The 27,711-nt window shown below is 41.4% G+C and overlaps 1 protein-coding gene and 1 non-coding gene across 2 annotated transcripts; both read right to left on the minus strand.

Moving 5' to 3' along the window:
• Positions 1 to 1,082: 1,082 nt before the first annotated feature.
• On the minus strand, positions 1,083 to 1,156 carry trnak-cuu. The gene has a single exon. It is a non-coding gene; the product is annotated as a tRNA-Lys (tRNA).
• A 2,617-nt stretch (positions 1,157 to 3,773) lies between these two features.
• bud31 (BUD31 homolog) lies at positions 3,774 to 11,596 on the minus strand. The gene is made up of 4 exons (XM_043711295.1): positions 11,456 to 11,596; positions 9,908 to 10,030; positions 7,832 to 7,998; positions 3,774 to 4,345 (listed from the first exon to the last, which is right to left on the minus strand). Exons 1-4 carry the CDS (start codon positions 11,547 to 11,549, stop codon positions 4,295 to 4,297), a joined length of 435 nt encoding a protein of 144 aa, XP_043567230.1. The 5' UTR covers positions 11,550 to 11,596; the 3' UTR covers positions 3,774 to 4,294.
• Positions 11,597 to 27,711: the final 16,115 nt, after the last annotated feature.

A 27,711-nucleotide genomic window follows, 5' to 3' on the forward strand; every position in this document is an offset into this window, starting at 1 on the left:
GAATCTGCAGACTGTATTTTTTGAGTATCCGTTCTTTTTGAATACGTTGTATAGGTGGTTCTCCTCTGATTTCCGAAGTTTGTCTGTGCTGCAGTGTGTGGTGGCTCGTTGGAATAGTGTTCTGATACAGCTTCGTTTGTGTGTGTTGGGATGGTTGCTGGTGTAGTTAAGTATTTGGTCAGTGTTTGTCAGTTTTCTGTATACGCAGGTTTGTAGTTCTCCGTTGTCCTTTCTTTCGACTGTGACGTCCAGGAATGCTGTCGGTTTCTTCCTCCTTGGTGAACTTTATGCCTGTGAGGGTGTTGTTGATGATGTTAAATGTCTCTTCTATCCTGTTTCGTTTTGTGATGACAAAGGTGTCATCTACATAGCAGACCCAGAATTTTGGTTTGATGGTTGGTAGGGCTGTTTGTTCTAGTCTTTGCATTACTGATTCTGCTGTGAATCCTGATAGCAGAGATCCCATGGGTGTGCTGTTGGTTTGTTTGTAGATTATGTTGTTGAAGGTGAAGTGGGTGGTGAGGCACAGGTCCACTAACTTCATGATGTTTTCGTTGGTAATGTGATTGATGGTGGTTGGAGTGTGTGTGATGGTCTCTAAAAGTGTGGTAAGTGTTTTCTTTGCCAGGTCGATGTTGCCTCACCACCCATGGAAGCCATCATGGAGCTATTTAATGTAAATATGGTAATGAGGTAAGGGTTGCTGAGGTTAGATTGGTTGATGTGGCTATGAACTTTTGAAACCATTTTGATAAGATTAGGTTCTCTATAGTGTGGAAACAGGCCCTTCGGCCCAACAAGTCCACACTACCCCTCTGAAGAGAAACCCACCCAAACCCAATCCCCTACCCTATATTTACCCCTGACTAACGCACCTAACACCATGGGCAATTTAGCATGGCCAATTCACCTGACCTGCACATCTTTGGATTGTGGGAGGAAACCGGAACACCCGGAGGAAACCCATGCAGACACAGGGAGAATGTGCAAACTCCACAGACAGGTGGGAATCGAACCCAGGTGCTGTGAGGCAGCAGTGCTAACCACTGAACCGCCCAGAGATAAAACAAGCTTAGTAGGAGCGTCCCTGAGTGGGCTTGAACCACCAACCTTTCGGTTAAGGGCCAAACGCGCTGACCTATTGTGCCACAGAGACTGGTGAAGATACCAGCTGATAAAATTCTTAGCAAGACTGAAGCCCATTTGCTTGAAGGGGCAGTGACTGACTGACTTATACACAGAATTGGTTACGGCTCAGAAACCAGCATCCTGAACTACTGTTTCTCAGATGTCCAGCAGGAGTCAGTGTTGGGGCACATTTGTTTATATAATTTGTGACTGCAGAGCAAAATTTCAAAGTTTGAAGATGGCATAAACCTGTGCTAATAATGAGATATATAGTGACATACTGTGGGAGGATATGGACAAAAAAAAATGGGGAGACACATGCCTGTTAAAATTTAAGGCAGAATTGTGAAGTAATAGATTTTGATTAAATGAAGAGGAGCAATAGGAATAAACTGTGCAATCTCAGGGTGAATGCAGGAATAGGGAATTGTATGGACATCGGTACCCAACTCTTTGAAGGTAGCATGGCAGGTTGAAAATCTGTTAAAAAGATGTGGGAACCTTTGTTTTATACTCTGTGCTTCTATTTACAAACATAGGGAAACGCCGCCAGGTTTTCCCAAAGACTGGTTATATTCCAGCTGTAATATTGTGATGATTACTAGTGCCACACTTTATCAAGAATTTCAGAGCCTTAGAGAGGGTGCAGAGATTTATGAGAATGATACATGCAATGCTAGACTTTAGTTATGAGAGACTATAAAAATTATGGTTGATCTCCATTCAAGTAAAGGTTCAGAGAAGATAAAATGCGCAGGATAGTACAGATGCCATGTTAGTGTCCAGAAGGTGGCAGATGTAGGAAAACTTGCCAGAAAAAAATACTACAAAAGACGTACAAATTTCTTATACCCACGTTATTACAGGATGTTTGAAGTGGATTCACCTTTTGGATAGACAGTTTTTTTAAAAAATTGATGACAGGATGTGGCCTCCACTGACTATATCAGCATTCATTACCCATCCCTAATTGTGCAGGAGGTAGTTAAGAGTTTGTGGGCAGCATGGTGGCTAAGTGTTTAGCACAGCTGCCTCACAGTGCCTGGGACCTGGGTTCGATTCCAACCTCAGGCGACTGTCTGTCTGAAGTTTGCACATTCTCCCCATGTCTGTGTGGGTTTCCTCCAGGTGCTCCAGTTTCCTCCCACATTCGAGTCAGGTGAATTGGCTATGCTAAATTGCTCATAGTGTTAGGTGCATTAGTCAGGGGTAAATGTAGGGAAATGAGTCTGGGTGGGTTACTCTTTGGAAGGGTCGGTGTGGACCTGTTGGGCCGAAGGATCTTGCCACACTGTAGGGAATCTGATCTAATCAAATCTAATTTCTGCGAGTCTGATGTCACATGAGGCACGACTAGGTAAGAGTGGCAGGTTTCCTTCCCTAAAGGACACTTGCTACATTGCAAAAAATTGCAAGGCTGTAGGTAAAGAACACGGCAGTTGGTGTAATTAAATAGCTCTTTCCTAGAGGCAGTAAAGGCAGTGAGCCTAAGAGTCTCCTCCTGTCATTCTTTAATTGCCAGCTCTCAAGCTGCTGTCAAGTCACTACTCATCTGGGAAGCACTGGCCTTTCATTTCCAGCACCATTACCGCAGGGCCAAGACAACTGTTTTGACTTTCTGATCTCTTCAGGACAAGCGTGGTCTAGTTTTTTTCAAAAGACCAGTTTTTTTTGTTTTATTACCCATTTACTAACATGGGGTTTCACAGTTATTTTGTGTTGAAAAGCAAGTGGAGGGAGGGTGTCTAAAGAAACAGGAATTGTAGATAAATGATCGAGAGCCACTTTCTAAACACAAGCTAGAAACAGTAAAAAGGGAATTTAAGATTTTACTGAAGATCTGTAGCTCAGGTTGTGGTTGAAGTTGTTGGTCAGTTCGTTGAGTTGGTTGATTTTCTTGCAAACATCTGGGTGACATCTTCAGTGCAGTATTCATCCAGAGACTACACAGCACTGAAGAGGTCACCCAGGAGGGAGACAAACGTTGCAAGAAAAATCAACCAGCTCAGCAAACCGACAAGCAACTTCATTAAAAAGGGAATGTTAAGCTAAATGATAAACTTATTTGTAGTTTACAGATTGCCACTAATCATGCCGTCAGATTTACTGAAATCCTAGAATAAACATATTAAGTATTTATGTTGAAAATATGGTTCCAGCCACTTATCCCTTTTAGGGTGGAATATAAAACATTATTGTGAGATTATACAGGAGAACAGTATCAATCTTGTTACTTATACACAACGTAACCCTGAACCCCAGGTTAATATATTGCAATAACACCTTGCTTTTAACATACAATGTACTGGTGTAACTGGAATCAAGATTTGACTTATAAGCTAAGTGTGGCAACTACAGCATTAGCCCATTACCCTTATACTGCATGCCCTTGGAAGTAAAAGACTGACATTTGCTGTAGTGAGGAATATACTTCCCACACCAGCGACCCTTTAAACAGGATGAAAGTCATCTACATTCCTGATAAAAAATTAAAAATGCACATCTATCACATCAGGACCAAGTTGACATGACGGTTACAATTTGCATGCATCAGTGTTTACTTTTTTAAAACAGAAAAGTCAGAATTTCCACTCAAGACACTAAAAAAAGGTTTTGTTTTGTAGGAAGTTTAAACAAAACAACAGTGCAGGGAAATGAACAAAGACTTTATTTCACAGAAACTTTCAATGCAGATCAAATCAACAGTCAGAAAATAACAGAAATCTTGAAATTGGATGTAGAATAGGATGACCTTCAATTATAGTTGATTGTTGATGTAATTGCTTTGAAGGAATGAGCCAGCCCAGAGTAGCCATGGTCATCTTTTAAAGGCTGTCTGCAGAAACCAAAGGTGTAATTGCACAAAAATAAAATTCCCTCCCTTTGTAACATGGCGATTCAGAGTGGACATGGATGCCATCTGGGTCCATTTGTGCATTACACTGGTTCCATAACTATTTGTTATTTTATAAAGACTATGGCACTCCAAAGCTTCAGTTTTAAAATACATTTTAATTCATCATACTCCATGTCAAGGAACAAAGCTACCTAGAAGAGAGCTACAGCAAACACAGTACATCTTGTCATAATTATGGTCCATATATTGAGTCAAAATAAAACTGGATTATACACAAATTAAAACCCCTTTAATCCAATAAGGACAATTTCAACCAGAGCAGCCTCTGCATCCACAGTGTGTGCACTCAATAATCCTGCCCTGTGAGGGGATAAAAGAGAAATGGTTATAAAGCAGTCTCAACCTGAATTTTGATGAGCACAAGAAATCTGAACTACTCATACCTGTACAATTCGCCAAAGTTAATCCCTGGATTATCGCTTTCTTCTTTCTATCCTGGGCCTTAGCAATATCATCTAAGCACATGGGTTTGAGTTTAGCATTGCCCTCAGCGTCACCCACCAATTTCCACTAATTCTGTTGTTAGGCCACTTGTCCCAATATCCAATCCTGAATGAGGTGGCATTTCCTGATTGGCAGGACCAACACCAACACCATAATCGCTGAGAATACTTATTCTCAGCGATTATATCCATGCTTTCAACCAACTTGGTTCAATGTTACAGCTAAGCTGCATGCAGGCAACCAGAGGAGCATGAAAGGTATCACACAGACTCTGTTCTATGCTAAATGGCAGACAAAATAAAGTACCCCACCCATTGTGAAAACTACTGACAGTGCAAAACAATAAAATTTCAGAGGGGGCAGTCGGCCCTATTTGCTTGGATAAAAACAGAAAGAACTGCAGATGCTGTAAATCAGAAAAAAAAATCAGAAGTTGCTGGAAAAGCTCAGCAGATCTAGCAGCATCTGTGAAGATAAATCAGAGTTAATGTTTCAGCTCCAGCGTCTTTTCCTGAGAATTGTCCTGAGGAAGGATATACATAAATGATCTAGCGGAAGATATAGCTGGTCTGATTAGCAAGTTTGCAGATGACACTAAGATTGGTGGAGTAGAAGATAGTAAAGGGGACTATCAGAGAATACAGCAGAATATAGATAGATTGGAGAGTTAGGCAGAGAAATAGCAGATGGAGTTCAATCTGGGCAAATGCAAGATGATGCATTTTGGAAGATCAAATTCAAGAGCAAACTATATAGTACAAAGGAATATAGTACAGAGGAATCTTGATTATCTGGCATTTGATTAACTGAATTTTGGATTATCTGAACAAGATCGCAAGATCCCGATGCTTGGCTAACTATATTATCTGGCACTCGATTAACCGAATGAAATACTCCCCACCCGTGTCCTTCGGATAATTGAGGTTCCTCTGTAATTGGAGGAGCCCCGGGAAAAATTGATGCACAGCAAGATCTGAGTGTTTAGGTCAATTGTACCCTGAAGGTGGCAACGCAGGTCAAGGCATACAGCATGCTTTCCTTCATCAAACAGGGTATTGAGTACAAGAGTTGGCAGGTCATGTTACAGTTGTACAAAACTTCGGTTTGGCCACATTTGGAATATAGTTCGGGTTGCCACATTACCAAAAGGATGTGGATGCTTTGGAGAGGGTGCAGAAGAGGTTCACCAGGATGTGGCCTGGTATGAAGGGCACTAGCTATGAAGTCAGGTTGAGTAGATTAGGATTATTTTCATTAAAAAAGCAGAGGTTGGAGGGCGGGACGTGGCTTGATTGAGGTCTACAAAATCATGACAGGTATAAACAGGGTGGATAGCAAGAAGCTTTCCCCCCCCCACAGAATGGGGGACTCAGTCACTAGGGGTCATGAGTTCAAAGTGAGAGGGGAAAAGTTTAAGGGAGAGATGCATGGAAAGTTCTTGGTGGGTGCCTGGCACACATTGCCAGCGGAGGCGGTATAGGCGGGCATGACAGTGTCATTTAAGCTGCATCTAGACAGATAATGAATGGACAGGGAACAGAGGGATACAGACCTTTAGAAAATAGGCGACAGGTTCAGACAGAGGATCTGGATCAGCACAGGCTTAGAGGGCCAAAGGGCCTGTTCCTGTTCTGTACTTTTCTTTGTTCTTTGTTGAAGGGTCACCGGACCCAACACATTAATTCTGACTTCTCTGCACAGATGCTGCCAGACCTGCTGAGCTTTTCCAGCAATTTTTGTTTTTGTTCCTACTTGCTTGGGGTTTCTTCTGAAATCTCTTACCAGAACCCACTGTCCAAGGGTTTCAATATTCCTGTCAATATTTTCTTCAGCTTCACATCTTTCTTTATCTATTTACACTTTGTGAAATATTTTCAACACAGTAAACTTAGATAAAATTTTCAAATTACTACATATCAAAATTGTGGACCTTTGAGGCAAATCTGGTTGAAGTTGGGGTTCATATTACAACTTCCAAATAACAATGACATTTCTGTCCCAGCTTTATGATCTAAATCAGCTATCTAACCATCCTCAAAAGCACTCCACCCAGTTTAAAGAAATGGCAGTACCTCTGCAGTGTAAAATATTGGGGGATTTTAGCTATTAAGAAAAATTGGATAAACTGGATTTGTTTTCCATCGAACACAGCAAGTTGAGGGGTGACCTGACAGAAGTTTCTAAAGTTGTGAATGGAAGGTGGAAAGTATGAGGCTTTCCCACCCTCCCAGGGTGGAGGGGTTAATTACTAGGGGACACAGGTTCAAGGACTCAGGGAGGGGAGGCAGAGTTCAAAAGAGATGTGCGAGGCATGTTTTTCACATGAAGGGTGGTGAGTACCTTGAATGCACTGCCAGAGGATGTGGTGGAAGCAGACAAAATAGCAGCATTCAAGAAGCACCTGGATGAATACAGGTCGCTCTGTTATAACATGCATTTTGTCAACGCCAATTCACCATCACGCCATTGACAAATTGGTGACACTGTTTCTACAGCACAAACTTTTAGAACGTGTTGGCTGTATCGTGATTGCAGCACCAACACTTTAAGTGCTGTTTCTAAAGCATGATTGCACAAGAATGCAACCATCTTGTTACAGAACTGACTGTACACTAATTGGAAGGGAATAGAGAGATACTAATCCAGTAAGTGAAGATAGATTTAGTTCAGAAGGGCATTCTGAGTCAATGCAGGCTGGAGGGCCAAAGGGAGTGTTCCTGTGCTGTACTGTTCTAATGGTGTCTTGAACCTCAAAGTTCTGTCCATACATACACAACAATAAATTATTTAACACAGTGACATGCTACCCTAGAGAATTTTATATTTTATGCACTTTTGTCTAATCTAAATCTTGCATATTGACCACAAGGAAGGAGATTTGACATTCAAAACTGAATGGAGTTCATGAAACATTGACGATACAGAATTAGAAAATTGCGATCTTTACAATGTATTGTTTTTTTAAATTATTTTTATATAACTTATGAAATTATCTTTTAATATTAATGTTTGAATTATATGTATATATTAAATTATTATCCATTAAATATGTGAAGTGTGCATTATGGGAAGACTTCACACTGAAAATACATCCCGATGAAGTATGCTTCAATATTTATATTTTTAATTATTGTAAACTTTTTAGAAGTCAGACACTTGGGTGAATTATTAATTTGTCACAAGCATACCGAAAATGTAAAGGAGTTTATAGTTTTTTTTCACAACGGTATGCTTAAACAAATAGATGTCAACTTAAATGTCACAGCTCTGACTGATTAAGTTTGTGAGCTCTGAACAGATCCACTGTAGAGAGGAGATCTCAGTGTAGAAAGAGAGACTCACCACTTCAAGCTTGCTCTTGGGGACCCTGCAGATGCAGTTTGTTCCAAAATTGGTATCTCGGGTCTGAATGCAGCGAAGACAGCACAGGTTCTCATAGCCCTGTTTCTTCCACTTAGCAATGAGATTCTTGTCAGCATATCCTTCCCTTATACAATAATCATAGAGCTCTACAAAACAAGATTGTGAAAGAGCCCACTTAATTATAGTGAATTAATCTCAAAATCTTCAGAACTATCAGACTAACCATTGTGCACTGTGAATAGGGCCTGTACATAGGACGGACAAACAAAACATATTACTCGCTCTTCCCAGGATTTAAACACCAGTTACGTGGCACTCCAATCTTTCACCAATGCAATAAATTTGAGTGCATGAGAAATCACACTGCCAATGCTGCAATTACTGAAATAGCAGAAAGCACCAATTATCAGTTTCCTGCCTGGCTGCTGGAACTTAATTTCAGATATATTGCAAATACTTACAGGAGCTTTGTTCGCTATAAAACACACTAAAACAGGGGAAAATGTCAGAAATTCCAATACTAATGCACAAATAAACACTGATGGACATGCATATTAAACATATACACAAGAAACATGGTCACAGTAAGGACTGATTATTTTAATCAACTTTGTGTCCTATTATAAAAGAAGCTGGTTGCTTCAGTTTCTTAATATTCTGGAAGGCAATGAATGAGAAAGAAAACATCTTTCAAAAAAACCAAGAAAAAAAATTGTAAACAATTATAATATAGTAGCTCGTGCAGATTCCAATTTTACACCACAAAAGGTTTCTATGAAGGACTCCCTTCTAAAATGTGCCCCTTAGCTGAGGCTCATTTACCCTCATGTTAAATCGCCACCAGTCATCTCTGTCTAATGAGATAGCAGCCCGACGGTTGCCTGGAACTGTGGCAATTTTAATTTTTCAGAAGCCTGGGTAAGCAAATCAGTGAAAAGTTGGATGATTCAATTCTACATGACACCAGATATTTCAGCATTTGGAAAATTTCTAAAGCCTGACAGGATTCAAGATGATTAACTGAACCAAATTTAGCTGCTTCCCCATGTAGAGATGATACTGGAATTTACCTGACAAAGTAAAAGGTGAACTAAACAAGCAGAATGGTTATTGGTCAGGTAAGATTTCTCTGATCAGTTTCCTCCTAAGGAAATCAAAGTCATCAAACAAAACCCACTCATTGACACTTTGGAATTGACAGGATCCAATCATTGTAGTTTTGTTCTAGATATGGATGTCAAAGCATATGCCAGGGGTGAGGTGAGAATGGATCCTTCAACCAAGACATTTGACCAAGTATGGCACAAAAAGGCACTCGAAAAAAACACGAATGGGAGCCAAATGGAAAGCACTTCCAGTAAGAGAAGTGATATACAATGCAAAGATGACTGTCATTGTTGGATATCATTAATCATAGCCCAAGGATGTAACTGCAAGAGGTAAGGATCTTCAGTTCACCTGTTTACAGCTGTTTTAGCAATGATGTTCCCTACATTACATGGTCAGAAGTGAAGGCTTTTGTTTGTGACTTCAGCATTCAGCATAATTCACGTTTCCACCAATAACAAAGCAGCCAATACTAGCTGACAGCAAGACCTTAGTTAATGTCTGGTCTTGTCTGACAAGCAGTGGATAACATTTCTAGCAAATAAGGATCAAGTAAAGATCAAAAAACAAAATGGTTTTCATCCCTATAACTTGTCAAGAATACAGAGTGGGTGAGTATCCAGGAGTCTTCATTAGCCGGAAACTGAACTGTTCCAGTTATAATAGTGTTATTACGATGGCTGGGCACAGGCTGTATAATCTGTGAAGAATGGTTTACCTCCTGACCAATTCAAAACTTTTCCATCATCGAGGTATCTCAAATCAGAAGTGCAGTGGAACACTAAACAATTTGCCATGAGTCATCATCAAAAAGCAGATCATAGTACTTTGTTAAGTCAATATCACAGTGAATGCACTCAGTATCTATCCACCGACATCTGTAACAATGGCTGCAATAAAAAAAAAGCAGCAACTCAAAAAGGTTACCTTAAAACTTTCCTTTCTTACCTCTGCTAATTGCCTTTCTTTTATAGAATAGATCAAATATGTAACGTGTTCGCTGGTGGTGCAATCTGAAGATAGGCCACAGTGACTCTACTTTCCTCTTCCCTTCATGAGGCTCGGTTTCAGCTACAAAAAGAATGAGTAACAATATAGTGGAAAGTCAAGATACGAGACTTTGTTGCAATTAAATACCTTCATAAAAGTAATGGTACTTCACTGAAACCTCCCTTTGGATACAATGATTAAGGACTCACATTATATTAGGATTATATATATACACACAGGAAAACAGTAATTGCCTGAGGATAGTCAAACCAATTCATAATATCAATGAATATCCATACTTTCTTCCAGAAACATTGATAAACTTTATAAATGACAGCATCTAATCTTACAAACCAGACTTTCAGGAATCTGCAGGGCAAGGGTAGGAGTTATTCCCCCCTCTGGATGATCTTTGATTCATTAGTTCCCAGATTTCCGTGATGCAAGTATTCTTCACGCTACGTATTCACAATATAATTCTTTACCTCTTCCAACTGTTGATTGAGGAATTAAAATTAGTGAATTCACTTTCCTTAAAATGTATCAGTTCAGTGGTTAGGCTGGTAATCAATACTGTTGATGACAAGTTACACTGGCTATATGTGAGTGAGGAAGACAGTAGAAGCTTCAGAATACTGTGCCATTTTAAAACTTCTCACTTTAAAAATATAACTTCTTTTATACATCCTCTAGTTCTTCACCATATAATGTGAACATGCTTGGGGGCAGGTAGGTAAGCTGATTCCAGCAACATTCCAATGCTATTTTCCTCTTAACTTCAAGGCAGTGCTCCAGAAATCCATGATCTCTCAAGCCATTCTCAGCATTTGTCTCCAGCACCTCTGACAGAAATTTAATTCCCTAGCCAAGACTGCGTCCTCCCTCTCCAGCTACAGTCTAAGGTTGAAGCAGGCTATTTGCAACTTGACTTCCTTTCTGTCCCAGAGGGCAGTAAATCTCAGCATCCAGGTATGTCAATGTATGTCCCTCGAACACTATTTCAAAAATACATGATCCGATCATTTTAAGTGAGAGAAAAATACAGTTGATACTGGAAACATGCAACAAACAACAAAAAGTGCTGGAGAAACTCAACAGGTGTGGCAGCATCTGTGAAAAGAAAACAGAGTTAATGTTCCGAGTCCGGTAATAACTGTCCGAAGAGTGTCACGCTGGACTGGAAACGTTAACTGTTACACTCTCTGCAGGGATGCTGTCAGACCTGCTGAGTTTCTCCAGCACACCCCACGATATCCATCACGAACAAGTTGTCATTTGTGGGATCTTGCTGTGCACCAACCAGCTGCTGCGTTTCCCCCATTTCACAGCAGCGACTCTTATACCTCGGAAAGCATTTCCGTTGCTATAAAAAACACTTTGCGGAGTCCTCGAGCCGCGAGAGGCGCTACGTAAATGCAAGTCTTCCCTAATGAACTACTCGCGGCCTTCTCTCCCCTCCAACTCCCGAAAGAGGGGGAAAATAATTTTCCCTCTCCTTGGGCTCACCCTCTCGCATTTTCTGGTCCAGTTCATCCAGGGTGGGTTCGATCAACTCCCAGCCGTCAGGAGGCGGCTTGCGGCTTCGCTTCACCTTCGGCATCGCGGCACATCCGGGACCAACGCCGTCCCACAAATAATACGTCACCGCCTGTCGGGTCCTCCTGTACCCATAGGCCCTTAGTAAACACGTCACCAGCCTGCCTGGAGATAAAATTGGGTCAATGTTCAGAGAATGAACCTAAAGACAATAAGTTGGCCTGCAGTCAGGATTGCTAGTACAACACCTGAAGGTGCTAGGTATTTGGTTCGGGGGGGCTGGGGTGGGTGCCAAGTCTTGGGAGGAGCGTATCAGCAAAGTGAGGCAGAAACTGGGCAGCTGGAAGCTACGGTCGCTTTCCATCGCGGGAAAAAACCTGGTCATTAGATGTGAGGCACTGTCATTGCTGTTATACGTGGCACAGGTCTGGCCTATTCACAGAACCTGTGCTGCTTCGCTGCCGCGGAGCGCTCCGAGTAGTTGGACCGTTCCGTACCACCTGTCCTTCGTGGAGAAATTTATGAAGAAAAACACCTTTGACCACAAGTCCATCAGGAAGTGGTCAGCACGTAGTGTCCTTGAGACCCTTCGGGAAAAGGAGAGGGCGGATCCTATCGAGCGGTTCCCTGAGCAGACTGTCAAAGCCATTTGGCAGAATGCCTCATTGCCAGAACTTTCCAACAAGCACCAAGACGTGGCTTGGCTGGTGGTGAGAAGGGCTTTGCCTGTGAGATCCTTTATGCACGCACGGACTCTCAGCCGCACCGCACGCTGCCCTCAAAGCGGCTGCGGGCGGGACAAGACTGTCATGCACCTCCTTCTGGAATGTGCCTGCGCAGAAGTCTGGAGAGGAATGCAGTGGTGTTTGTCGAAGTTCGTCCCGAGCGGCGCAGTGACGCGGGACTCCGTGCTCTACGGCCTGTTCCCTGGGACGCACACCAAGACGACATCAACTGTGCCTGGAGGATCATCAACTCGGTGAAGGACGCTCTCTGCGCGGTCCGAAACCTGTTGATCTTCCAGTTGAAGGAGTTGACCCCGACTGAGTGTTGCAGACTGGCACATTCCAAAGTCCAGGACTACGTGTTGAGGGATGCGCTGAAGCTTGGGGCAGCTGCCGCCAAGGAGCGGTGGGGAAAGTCCACCGTGTAACATCTGCCTGCTTAAAGAAAAACAGGGGGCCCTCGCAGTCATTTGGGCTTTGCTGATGCCTCAGCTAAAAATGTAATCGTACTGACCTATAAATAGGAATGATTACTCTGTTTCGGTATGCAAACAAATGGAATGTTTACATATGTATGGCATGTCCAACTGTACAGACCATTAAAGTATTTTATGAATTAAAGTATATTTTTGAAATTAAAAAAACCCTTCCTCTTCCTTTTAAAAAAAAGTAATTATTCCTGCAAGAAACGAATGAAGCATGTTTGAAAGATGAACAAATTCAACGAAGGTTTTACTACAAGTGCTACACTTAAGCCACTGGCTGAGGGAAATCAGTTGCTACACCTTTAAAGTTAAAAATCACACAACACCAGGTTATAGTCCAACAGGTTTAATTGGAAGCACACTAGCTTTCGGAGCACCGCTCATTCATCAGGTGATTGTGGAGGACACAATTGTAAGGCATAGAATTTATAGCAAAAATTTACAGTGTGATGTAACTGAAATTATACATTGAAAAATACCTTGATTGTTGAGTTTTTCATCTGTTCGAATACCATGATAGTTTCACTTCTTTCATGTGTAAAGCACAAAACCTTTTTTTAAAAGTTGCATTCTCAGGTGAACTGTAACAATTGATGTTAGCTAGACAATATGTTGTTAGTCCCCTTTGTTCTCTGTCTATGCCATGATGTTTAGATTTGGAGATGCCAGCGTTGGACAAAGTTAAAAATTACACAACACCAGGTTATAGTCCAACAGGTTTAATTGGAAGCACACTAGCTTTCGGAGCGTCACTCCTTCATCAGGTGGTAGTGGAGGGCTCAATCCTAACACACAGAATTTATAGTAAAAAGTTACAGTGTGATGTAACTGAAATTATACATTAAAAAATTGATTGTTAAGCCTTTCATCTGTTAGAATATCACTTTTTGGATTAGAATCAATCTAAACATCATGGCATAGACAGAGAACACAGGGGGCTAACAACATATTGTCTAGTTATCACCATTGTTAAAAGCTAACCTGAGAATGCAACTTTTTTTAAAAAAGGTTTTGTGATTTACACATGAAAGAAGTGAAACTATCATGATATTGTAACAGATGATTTTAAACTTAACGATGTTTAGATTGATTCTAATCTAAAAAGTGAGATAACAGAGTTTTACATGAATTCATGCAGTTTTTGCGCAAAGTATAATGTAACTCTGCAAGTACAATACGATTGTTTGAGGACTCATCCGCTGAGGTTAGAAACAGGAAAGGAGAGGTCACCCTGTTGGGAGTTTTCTATAGGCCTTCGAATTGTCCCAGGGATGTAGAGGAAAGGATAGCAAAGATTCTCGATAAGAGGAAGTTATTATGTGGGACTTTATCTTCCCCAATATTGACTGGGAATACTATAGTTCAAGTAGCTGAGATGCATCAGTTTTTGTTCAATGTGTGCAGGACAGTTTTCTGACACAGTATGTAGACAGGCCAACAAGAGGTGATGCCATATTGGATTTGGTACTGGGGAATGAACCTGGTCAAGTGTTAGATTTGGAGGTAGGTGAGCACTTTGTCAATAGTGACTATAATTCGGTTATGTTTACAATAGCAATGAGCAGGGATAGGTATGTAGCACAGGGAAAGAGGTTTAACTGGGGGAAAGGCAATTATGATGCAATTAGGCAAGATATAGGATGGGGAAGCAAAGTGCAGAGGATGGACACAATCGAAATGTGGAGCTCATTCAAGGAACAGATACTGAAGGTCCTTGATAAGGATATACCTATCAGGCAGGGAGATAGTTATCAAGCAAAGGAGCCATGGTTTATTAATGAAGTTGAAGCTCTTGTCAAGAGGAAGAAGGCGGCTTATATGAGGATGAGGCATGAAGGCTCAGGTAGGGGACCTCAGTGTTATAAATTAGCCAGAAAAGATCTAAGGAGCGGGGTAAGAGGAGCCAGGAGGGGACATGAGAAGTTATTGGTGGATAGGATCATGGAAAACCCTAAGGCCTTCTATAGGTATATCAGGAATAAAAGAATGACTAGATTAAGATTAGGGAAATCAAAGATAGTAGTGGAAAGTTGTGTGTGGAATCTGAGGACATGGGGAAGCGCTTAATGAATACTTTTTGTCAGTATTCACATTGGAAAAGGGCAATGTTAGTGAGAACATGGAGATACAGGCTACAAGATTAGATAGGATTGAGATTGACAAAGAAGAGGTTTAGCAATTTTGGAAGATCTGAAAATAGATGAGACCCCTGGGCCAGATGGGATTTATCCTCGGATTCTCTAGGAAGCCAGGGAGGAGATTGCAGAGCTTTTGGCTTTGATCTTTATGTCATCATTGTCAACAGGTGTAGTGCCAGAAGACTGGAGGATAGCAAACGTTGTTTCCTTGTTTAAGAAGGGGACTCTGGTAATTATAGGGCAGTGAGCCTTCGGTTGTGAGTAAGGTGTTGGAAAAGGTTATATGAGATAGGATTTATAATTATCTAGAAAGGAATAATTTGATTAGGAATAGTCAAACGGTTTTGTGAAGAGTAAGTTGTGCCTCACTAACCTTATTGAGTTCTTCGAGAAGGTGACAAAACAGGTACATGAAGGTAACGCAGTTGATGTGTATATGGACTTCAGTAAGGCATTTGATAAGGCTCCACACGGTAGGCCATGTATAAAATAAGGAGTTTTGGGATTGAAGATGATTTAGCAGTTTCAATCAGAAAAGAAGACAGAGGGTAGTGGTTGATGGGAAATGTTCATCTGGAGCTCAGTTACCAATGGTATGCCGCAAGGATCTGTTTTGGGGCTACTGCTGTTTGTAATTTTTATAAATGATCTGGATGTGGGAGTCAAAGGATGGGTTAGTAAATTTGCAGATGACACTAAGGTAGGCAGAGTTGTGGATAGTGCCGAAGGATGTTGTGGGTTACAGAGGGACATAGATAAGATGCAGAGCTGGACTAAGAAGTGGAAAATGGGGTTTAATGCAGAAAAGTGTGAGATAGTTCACTTCGGAAGAAATAGCAGGAATGCAGAGTACTGGGCTAATGGTAAAATTGTTGGCAATGTAGATGAACAGAGAGATTTTGGTGTCCATGTGCATAAGTCCCTGAAAGTTGCCACCCAAGTTGATAGGATTGTTAAGAAAGCGTATGGTGTGTTGGCGCTCATTGGTAGGGGGATTGAGTCTTGGAGCCACAAGGTCATGCTTCAGCTGTACAAGACACTGGTAAGGCCGCATCTGGAATATTACATGCAGTTCTGGTCACCGCATTATAGGAAGGAGGAGATCTACTAAGATGTTGCCTGGTATGGAAGGGAGGTCTTACGAGGAAAGGCTGAGGGAACTGAGGCTGTTTTCGTTGGCTAGGAGAAGGTTGAGAGGTGACTTAATCAAGATGTATAGGATAATCAGAGAGTTAGATAGGGTGGACAGTGAGAGCCTTTTTCCTCGGATGGTGAAGGCTAACATAAGGGGACATAGCTTTAAACTGAAAGTGATAGATTTAGGAAGATATTATGGGTAGTCTCTTCACTCAGAGTAGTAGTAGGGGCGTGGAACGGCCTGCCTGCAACAGTAGTTTCCTCGGATGGTGAAGGCTAACATAAGGGGACATAGCTTTAAACTGAAAGTGATAGATTTAGGAAGATATTATGGGTAGTCTCTTCTCTCAGAGTAGTAGTAGGGGCGTAGAACGGCCTGCCTGCAACAGTAGTAGACTCACCGACGTTAAGGGCATTTAAATAGGCATTGGACATACATATGGATAATAATGGAACGGTGTAGGTTAGATCGGCATCAGATTATTTTCACAGGCCGGCACAACATCGCCAGCTGAAGCTGTACTGCGCTGTAATCTTCTACGTTCTATTGTCCATGTGAAGGAGATACCCTCCTTTGTAACTCCAGATGGATTCTAGTGCATGTGAGAGAGTGTGTGTTTGCATGTATGCGTGCTGGTAAAGTGTGTGAGTGACTGTGATGGAGTATAAGAGTGCAAGAGGGTGTGTGCGTGGGTGTGATTGTGGGGGGGAGTGGGGTGTATGTGTGTGTGTATGAGAGAGAATGCGTGTGTATGAGAGAGGATCTGTGTGAGTGTGTGAATATGCAAGAGTGTGTGTGAGAGAGTGTGTAGTGTAGTGGGGTCACCTGTAGTATGACATGAACCCAAGGTCCCGGTTGAGGCTTTAATTAAGCATTTAAAGTAGCCATTGATGTGAATGACATCCGGTTACGAACTGTCTTCTTCTAGGGAGATGAATCAGTAGATTCTCAAAAAGATTAACATTCATCCAAAGAGGTACTCCACCTTAAAGACAGAAACTGTCTGTTTATTACTGGCTCTCAGAACAATAAGATGTTATGTCCAAAATGGGTACAGAGAGACTACAGTTGACACTTATCACAACACGTTAGAAAGGGTTAAGAACCAGAATGCCAGGTTATTCCATGTTAAAAATCACACAACACCAGGTTATAGTCCAACAGGTTTAATTGGAAGCACACTAGCTTTCGGAGCGACGCTCCTTCATCAGGTGATTGTGGAGGGCTCGATCGTAACACAGAATTTATAGCAAAAATTTGCAGTGTGATGTAACTGAAATTATACATTGAAGAATTGATTGTCTGTTAAGCCTTTCATCTGTTAGAATACATTAAAAGTTTCACTTCTTTCATGTGTAAATCACAAAACTCTTTTTTTTAAAGGTGCATTCTCGGGTTAGCTGTTAACAATGGTGATAGCTAGACAATATGTTGAAGGTGTTAGCCCCCTGTGTTCTCTGTCTATGACCTGATGTTTAGATTGATTCTAATCTAAAAAGTGAGATAAATTCATGCAGTTTTTGAGCTCAGAGTTCTACATGAGTGTATGCAGCTTTTGAGCAAAGTGCAATGTAACTCTGCAAGTGCAAAAAAATTCACCACACAAAATATATGTGTGCATGTGGGTCTTTGTCTGTCTGTATGTGCATCTGTCTGGGGTGGGGGTTGTGAGTGTGAGAAAGTGTGTGTGTGTAGTGAGTGCAGAGTGTCTTAAGTCTGTGAGGGGGTGCATGTGTGGGAGTGTGTGTGTCTATAAGGGTGTGTGTGGGTGTCTGTGTGCGCGTCTGTGTGTACCTGTGTCCGTGTGTCTGTGTGAGTGTGTGTGTGTGTAGGAATATCTGTGTGTGCGTGTGTGTAGTGCAATGTTGATCACCTGTACTATGACATGAACCCAAGTCCCGGTTGACGCCCTCCCTATGGGTACCGAACTTAGCTATCAGCCTCTGCTCAGCCACTTTCCTCTGCTGCCTGTCCCAAAGTCCACCTTGGAGGATGGTCACGCGAAGGTCCGAGGCTGAATGTCCTGGACCACTGAAGTGTTCCCCAACTGGGAAGGCACCCTCCTGTCTGTTGATTGTTGTGCGGTAACCATTCATCCGTTGTCGTAGCCTTTGCTCAGTTTCCGCAATGTACCATGCCTCCGGGCATCCTTGCCTGCAACGTATAAGATAGACAACGTTGGCTGAGTCACATGAGTACCTGCCATGTACAACGTGGGAGGTGTTCCCACGTGTAATAGTGGTATCTATGTCCACAATCTGATACGTCTTGCAGCGTCCACCGTGACAGGGTTTGAACAAGATTTCTTCTCTATGCAGGATCTCCAACCGACATTGTACACCAGGTACATTGATGACATTTTCTTCCTCTGGACCCATGGTGAGGAGTCACTGATAAAACTATACAGTGACAGCAACAAGTTTCATCCCACCATCAAACTCACCATGGACTACTCTCGACTGTCTGTCTCATTCTTGGACACGTGTGTCTCCATCAAGAACGGACACCTCAGCACCACACTCTACCGCAAACCCACAGACAACCTCACAATGCTACACTTCTCCAGCTTCCAGCTTCCACCCAAAACATATTAAAACAGCCATTCCCTATGGACCACCCCCATGGATCTGCTCAGATGAGGCGGAATGTGACGGACACCTGGAAGTACTCAAGGATGCCCTCACAAGAATGGGGTACGATGCTCAACTCATTGACCGCCAGTTCCGACGTGTCACAGCAAGGAACCGTAATGACCTCCTCAGGAGACAGACACGGGCTGCAACTGACAGGGTAGCCTTCATTGTTCAGTACTTCCCAGGGGCTGAAAAATTACACCATGTTCTTCGTGACCTGCAACACATTATCAATGAGGATGAGCACCTCACCAAGACCTTCCCCACACCTCCACTACTTGCCTTTAAACAACCGCCAAACCTCAAACAGATCATTGTTCGTAGCAAACTGCCTGGCTTTCAGGACGACTCCATACAACCCTGTCACGGTGGACGCTGCAAGACGTGTCAGATTATGGACATAGATACCACTATTACGCGTGGGAACACCTCCCACCTTGTACATGGCAGGTACTCATGTGACTCAGCCAACGTTGTCTATCTTATCCGTTGCAGGCAAGGATCCCCGGAGGGATGGTACATTGGGGAAACCGAGCAAAGGCTATGACAACGGATGAATGGGCATCGCACAACAATCAAATCTGCCAATGACTTCTCATGTTCCCTCCCGGCTCTTCTTAGCTCTCTCTTTAGGTCTTTCCTGACTAACTTGTAACTCTCAAGCAGCCTAACTGAGCCTTCATGTCTCATCCTAACATAAACCTTCTTCCTCCTCTTGACAAGACAGTCAACTTCATTAGTAAACCATGACTCCCTCACTCGACCATTTCCTCCCTACGTGACAAGTACATACTTATCAAGGATCCGCAGTAGCTGTCCCTTGAATAAGCTCCACTTTTCAATTGTGCTGATCCCCTCAAGTTTCCTTCGCCATCCTATGCATCTTACATCTTGCCTAATTACATCATAATTGCCTTTCACCCAGCTGTAGCTCTTGCCCTGCATTATATACCTATCCCTTTCCATTGCTAAAGTAAACATAACCAAATTGTGGTCACTATCACCAAAGTGCTCACCTACTTCAAAATCTAACACCTGGCCTGGTTCATTACTTAGTACCAAATTTAACGTGGCCTCACCCCTTGTTGGCCTGTGTACACACTATTTGGAGATGCCGGTGTTGGACTGTAAAACTCTGTTATCTCACTTTTTAGACCTGATGTTTAGAATCAATCTAAACATCAGGTCATTGACAGAGAACACAGGGGGTTAACACCTTCAACATATTGTCTAGCTATCTCCATTGTTAACAGCTAACCCGAGAATACAACTTTTTTTAAAAAAAAGGGTTTGTGATTTACACATGAAAGAAGTGAAACTATCACTGTATTCTAACAGATGAAAGGCTTAACAGACAATCAATTCTTCAATGTATAATTTCAGTTACATCACACTGCAAATTTTTGCTATAAATTCTGTGTTACGATCGAGCCCTCCACAATCACCTGATGAAGGAGCGTCGCTCCGAAAGCTAGTGTGCTTCCAATTAAACCTGTTGGACTATAACCTGGTGTTGTGTGATTTTTAACTTTGTACACCCCAGTCCAACACCGGCATCTCTGAATCAAGGTTATTCCATCAGTTTGTTTCCTCAACAATACCACCTAAACATTACCCACAATACTGAAAAATGAAATGTAGTTAAAGTTGCACTGCGAAGTGGGAATAAGTATATAGCTCGTGTGGAAAGGACTAACAGGGAGACAATGGAAAAGTACCGATCAGGTGGAAATAAGAATAAAGGGACGTTTTGGTGACTGCAAGGGGTTTCTACATAAGTCACACAGCAGGTGCTCGCAAAAGATAAGGATAATGGGAGGGACAAGCTCTTAAAGAACAAAAATGTTGTAACCTCGATATAACAGGAATGTTAAACTGATACCATAGATATATGTGGATAAGTTGTGATTGGTGAAGGTTGTTGTGATATCTTTTTTAAATTGGCAAATGAATGATCATATGGCATGATGTAATATAATGTGATTGATACAATGTAATACAACAGGAGGGGTTAACATGATCAAAAGGTATACAAAACATTTGTATCCTTTGTTTCATAGCAGAAGTTTTCTTGTGTTCCAGTTGAGATTGGTTCCCCACTGGTGTAATAAAAGGTGCTTGAAATATTGATTTGAACCTTACATCGAATGTTGGTTCAATATACCCCACATCTCCCTGTCAATAACCTAGAGACTCAAATAGAGCTGAAAACTTAATATTGACTAAGCCAAGGAGAATAAAAGCTCATGAGTGTGTTTGTTGTTCATATTTGATCATTTATTATCATTTTAAATGAAATAATAATGAATCTCATTTAATTTGTCATATGGGGGAAGTACCATAACAAAGGGGGTTAAAAACCAACTGCAACACCTAGCTTTTGAATATTATAGTGCTGGTGTGTTAGCTTGGGGTTTGACAATTACTCAATTGTCAGACAACTACTCAACTGTCAGACAACTACTCAACTGTCAAAGTCAACACTACCAGAAATCACCCAGCTTAATGGCTGCATGTTTCACAATCTATGCATCATGGACAAACCAAAGACCAATTCATCTTTTTTTTTGTTCATCTACCGCAAATCCATGGATAACCTCACAATGCTACACTTGTCTAGCTTCCATGCTAAACATATCAAAACAGCCATTCCCTACGGAAATGCCCTATGCATACACAGGATTTGTTCAGATGAGGAGGAACGTGACAACACCTGAAGGTGCTCAAGGATGTCCTTATAAGAACCGGGTACAATGCTAAACTCATCAATCGCCAGTTCTGACATACCACAGCGAGAAACTCTAATGACTGCCTCAGGAGACAGACACAGGATGCAAGCGATAGGGTACCCTTCATTGTCCAGTACTTCCTGGGAGCAGAGAAACTACTCCATATTCTTCGTAGTCTGCAACACATTATTGATGAGGATGAGCACCTCACCAAGACCTTCCCTACACCACCACTTCTCACCTTGAAACAACCTCCAAGCCTTAAACAGACCATTGTTTGCAGTAAACTGCCCAGCCTTCAGGACATCAACCACAACACAGTACAATCCTGTCATGGCAACCACTGCAAGACGAGTCAGAGTGTCGACATGGATATTACCATCACAAGTGGGGACACCACCCACCATGTATGCGGCAGGTACTCGTGTGACTCGGCAAACATTGTCTATTTCATATGCTGCAGGCAAGGATGCCCTGAGGCATGATACATTGGTGAGACCAGGCAGATGCTATGAACACGGATGAATGGATACCTTGCAACAATTGCCAGACAAGGGCATTCCCTCCCAGTTGGGAAACAACTTCAGCAGTCAGGGACATTCAGCCTCGGATCTTCAGGTGACCATCCTCCAAGGCGGACTTCGCAATACACAACAACACAGAGTGGCTGAACAGAGACTGATCGACAAGTTTGGTACCCATGAGGATGGCCTCAACCGGGACCTTGGGTTCATGTCATACTACAGGTGACCCCACTACACTACACACTCTCTCACACACACTCTTGCATATTCACACACTCACACAGTTCCTCTCTCAGACACACGCATTCTCTCTCATACACACACACATACACCCCACTCCCCCCCACAATCACACCCACGCACACACCCTCTTGCAGGCTTATACTCCATCACAGTCACTCACACACTTTACCAGCACGCATACATGCAAACACACACTCTCTCACATGCACGCACACCTGCAGACACTCACTCTCTCTCCCATGCACACACACAAACACATAAGTCTGTGGGGTGAATTTGCATTTACAGAATTATAATTGCAGATACATTTGATTTTGCTGAAAAAGCCCACAATCTGCAGGCAGTCAACCCATGTAATATTTTATAAATTCCATTTTGGAAATAGAACCAGTCTGACTCAAGATTGGGATATAGACAGATTCTAACCTCACACCTTTAATGCACTGCCTGAGCTGAGATATCACCTTTTTTTTATAAAACCTTAAATTATCTTGAGAATGTGACTTAAAAGAAGTTCTGGGATTTATGTATTAATAAACCGAAACCTGCAACCCATTCTAAAAGATAAAAGACTTAACAACAATCTATGTTTGTTCAATATATAATTTCAGTTGCATGACATTCTAATCTTTTGCTATAAATTCTGTGTCTTATGGTCCAGCTCCACAGCTACCTGATGAAGGAGCAGTGCTCTGAAAGCTAATGCTTCCAAATAAACTTGTTGGACTATAACCTGGTGTTGTGTGATTTGTTGTGCAACTTTGTCCACCGCAGTCTAACACCGGCTCCTCCACATCATTATTTTATTGCTGACTTTTACTTTTTGGACTCACCTGCCATTTCTAATCTGTATGTATTCAAATAACATTTTATTAGGTTTCCTTGTGTTTTAGTAGTGAAGAAACTCACTTTCTATTTAGCTCAAAAAAGCCTGGCTAAATTGGCTCCTTTTGAAGCTTCAATACATTTGGGTCTGAAATTTACCAGAAATGAGTTGGGTCAATTTTGTAGAGTTTCACACAGAATTTCACTTAGTGATCATGTACAAATTATCTCACAAAACCTATTCTGCTCACCTCATTCTGTAAACACCACACACTTAACATGCTGTGTTTAAGCTATCATGCTGTCACCAGAGTTGGAAATACTACTGCCTGGGTTTTCTGGGATTTGCATTGCCAGTACAATGTTTAAAGCCCATCCAAAGCAGATGTGTTTGATTAGAACCCTGAATGGGGTAATAAAAGCTGGGGAAATCTAAGCTCAACAATATGAATACAAAAGAAGAGACTATCAGACTCTCAAGACCAGGAATAAAAAGCAACAGTTAAGTCAAACTTAAAATTGTAATACAGAAAGTGTTGACTGTGTTCTGGGGACTTATTTCAGCTTATATTTAAAGCCCAACTGTGCAACAGATTATTAATCACTACCATTCATGAATAACAATTTGACAGTGCACATAGTGGGAGGGAAACAATCAAGAATAACTTCTGAGGGCAAATAGGTGGCATGGGTGATGGAGAGTGTGTGATTTATATAAATATTTTAATATCATTTATTTTAGAGTTTACACAAACTAGTGGCATGTGGGTTTTGGTCTGTGTACATTATTTTGATTTATTATTGTCATGTGTACTAGATACAGTGAGAAGTTTTGTTTTGTGTGCAGTACATGCAGATCATACCACACAAAGATAATATGAAGTTAAAAATCACACAACACCAGGTTATAGTCCAACAGGTTTAATTGGAAGCACACTAGCTTTCGGAGCGACACTCCTTCATCAGGTGATTGTGGAGGGCTCGATCGTAACACAGAATTTATAGCAAAAATTTGCAGTGTGACGTAACTGAAATTATACATTGAAGAATTGATTGTCTGTTAAGCCTTTCATCTGTTAGAATACAGTGATAGTTTCACTTCTTTCATGTGTAAATCACAAAACCCTTTTTTTTAAAGTTGCATTCTCGGGTTAGCTGTTAACAATGGTGATAGCTAGACAATATGTTGAAGGTGATCATATGGTGATAGAATAGAGTGAGGAATACAAAGTTATGGCTGCAGAGAATGTGCTCAAAAAGCAAGGTTAACATTAGATTTGAAGTTTGAGAGGTCCATTCAGAAGTCTAATAACTGCTGGGAAGAAGCTGTTCTCAAACCTGTTGGTACATGTATTAAAGCTTTTGAATCTTCTGCCTGATGGAAGAGGTTGGAAGAGATTGTAACTGGGTAGGAGGGGTCTTTAATGTTGGCTTCCTTTCTGAGGCAGCGAGGAGTGTAGCTGGAGTCAGTGGGTGGAAGGTTGGCTTGTATTAAGGGATTTAAAGATTCTCATTTCTAGAGTTATGGTTATATTTTGAAAGACAGCATGAGAGAGAAACTTTCTGTTTACAAATGGCAATTTGTTTGCATTTGGAAAGTTTTTTATTAGTGAACAAAGCAAGCACTGAAGAGCATTACAGGTTTACAAGAATGGTTCAGGAATGGGAAACTTCAGTTATTAGGATAGATTGAAGAAGTTGGGGTTATTTTCCTTAGAAAGCTGAGAGGAGATTTGTTAGAGGTTTCCAAAATCATGAGTGGACTAGATAGAGTAGATAGAGAGAAGTTGTTCCCACTCTTAATGGAACAAAAATGAAAGGGCATAGATTTAAAGTGATGTGCAAATGAAACAAGGTTATGTGAGAAAAAAATCATTTTCATACAGCGAGTCATTAGGATATGGAACCTACTGCCTGGAAATGTGGTGGAGACAGGTTCTATTCAGAAATTGAAGAGGGTGTTGGATGATCTTGGATGATCATTTGGAAAGAAAGAATGCGCAAGGATATGGGGAGACTGGCATTCTGTAATAGAACTGCTTAAAACTTGATGGGCCAATTGGTCTCCTGCACCATAATAAATTTGTGATTTGACAGCTTCAGAATGATCAGTAATTTTTGTTCTACTTAGGGGAAACATGAGTAGCTCAGAAAACCTTTTGGTTTTCGTTCATAGATGTTCTGGCTGAAGTTAGACGAAACGTTTCTCCCTAAGAAAGGAGTTCAGAAAAAAAATGAGGAGAACAGGTTATCCCACTGTAAAGATTTTAGTTTGAATGTTCCGAAGCAGATGTGTTTGATTAGAATTCTGAATGGGGTAATCAAAGCTGAAAAAATCTGAGCTCAACGGTGTGAATACAAAGGAAGAGATTATCAGACTCTCAAGACTCTCTTGAGAGTCTGATAGTCTCTTCCTTTGTATTCACAAGGGAACAGTTAACAGTTAAGTCAACCTAAAATTGTAATAGAGAAAGTGTTAACTGTGCTTTGGGCACTTTGATCATCTTATGTATTAAAACACCTTACCTGAGTGATTTTGTTGGTGAGGCAGACAAAGGGACTTTGCAATTCAATTCGATTTTATTCACAAAATATTCCTCATTAAAATCACCACGTGAGCATTTCCCAAATTCCAACAATATTTACTGTTTATCTAACTCCATCCATCTGAGAAAGGACATTACCCAAAATGATCCACGTGTTTGAGCCGGGCCATTGGAATCTCCTCGCTGTCAAAGGGCTGTCTCTCTTCCACGAAGGTGGGTGTGACAGGTGAGGGCTGATCTTAGTCATAGTTTTAGAGATGCACAGCCGGAAACAGACCCTTCGGTCTAACTCATCCATGCCAACCAGATTAACCTAATCTAGTCCCATTTGCCAGCACTTTGCCCAAATCCTTCTCTCTCTCTCCCAGGTGGTCAAGCTCCACTGATGGGCCAGGTCGAGTCTTCGGTGAGGGGGTGATGTCCAAGTGTGTTCTTATCCTTCTTCACCTGTAATCTTCCTGAATTAAAAGGAAAAGAGCTGGGTGCAAAGCATCCAATGGGGTTGTGCCAGGACCTGTCAAATCTTCCCCAATACACAACCTTCGAGCTGGTTGTAACTAGTTCTCCCATGAAACTTTGTGAGCTCTTTGACTTTGGTTTCTACAGTTCTCTGCCACTCAAAGATGCTGGCAGCTGTATAATTTCATTTTGCCAATTTTCTGTCAGGCCCACTTTCCATGGCTGTGGGTCAATTTAGAATGACTGATTTTGCCACCAACCCTCTGCCTCCCACAGAGGAATTTCTCTCGGGTATTTGAGTATTGTAAATAGATGCTATTGTGATAGATTGAATATTATATTTTTACTGAGTGTTTCTAAGTCTTTCAAATTGTCAATAGCTTAATCTATTTCATCATTTGCATAATAAACTTCTGTTTTGTTGGTAAAACCAACTCTGCAGGATTCTGTGCTTGTGTTTCAGTAAAAGACCACCTCATTACATTACAAAGAAGTCTATCAAGCCAGATTTCAGTCTGTGATCTGACTTGTCCAGTAATAAAAGCCACTGAGATCATAGCAATTGGGGTGCTTTGTAGGATTTGAATTAATTGGACTGAAGAGAGATTTGTGACCATCCCTTCATGCAGCGCAGCCTGGCTGCAGCATTGCAATCTAACGTGTTGTTATGCTTCAAAGTGCAACATTGAAAGAGCAACAACAGATTTTAAAGCTGGGAAAATTCAGCCCTTGCGATGGTAATATTGTACACAAGGGAAGGGAAAGTTAACCTTGTTGTGACCAACTCTCCTCACCTTGGGGCATAACCAGTTGGGGACCCTTGCCCAGTGACCTGTTGTAACATATAGTCATCCTGATAATAATAACCTTGATATGGAAATAATCTGTAGATGAGTCTTGAATATTTCAGCTGATAGGGCTGTGAAAGTTTGTTTCACTGTGAGGATTGTCTTTGGCAAGCAAAATTGTTGGTACATTGTCATGGAAACAAATGGTCACTGTAGTTTGTGTGGGTGCCTCACTAGTGTTATGTCACTGCCAAGGACCAATAATTAAAGGGATGAAATAAATCAGGAACTCATCACCATGAAATGGCAGGATAGAACATTGAAACCCCTCTGGACTGTAGCAAGACCAAAGACTGAGGACGGTGAGGAATTCCATAGTTCTGAGTTGCTGGGAAAGAATGATTAGACTGTGCAATTATTTTAGATTTCAATACTGTGGAGGAGGGAACTACGAGAATAGCTGATTTAGCATTAGATAGAATAAAAAAGTTCAGGGCAGTAATTGTGGCATTAATAAAGTAATAAGTTTAAGAAGAGTATGTAACTTAATACAGTAACAGCTAAATTGAGTATTGTATTAAATTATTTTTAACTCTGATGTTTGCAATTTATAAGTTGAATTTTTATCTCCTTCAATTTTCAATGTTGTGCAAAGATTTTCCAGACATTTGCACTCAATAGGCATCATTTAGACTGTGTAATGGTGTAAAATGAGTGATTCTAAATCAGCAGCCCATTCTATATCAGTATCAGTTTTCATTCTCATTGACTTCAATGACTGCATTGCCTTGACCCTTTTGAGATGTCTTTGATTGAGATGACTGTTTAAGTCTCAATCCTAACTCAACAGTTCTAGTTAAAATTTAGCAGAAGCCAAAGAGGATTGCCCTCTCACATTGGTCCTCCTGTTAAAGCAAACTGTACTGTTAGAGAATAACAATGGGTACGCAAAGATGTAAATATGAGGGTGAGAGGAAAAAATGTTTTGACAAA

Source organism: Chiloscyllium plagiosum, chromosome 21, assembly GCF_004010195.1.
Source record: "Chiloscyllium plagiosum isolate BGI_BamShark_2017 chromosome 21, ASM401019v2, whole genome shotgun sequence".
Lineage (NCBI taxonomy): Eukaryota > Metazoa > Chordata > Chondrichthyes > Orectolobiformes > Hemiscylliidae > Chiloscyllium > Chiloscyllium plagiosum.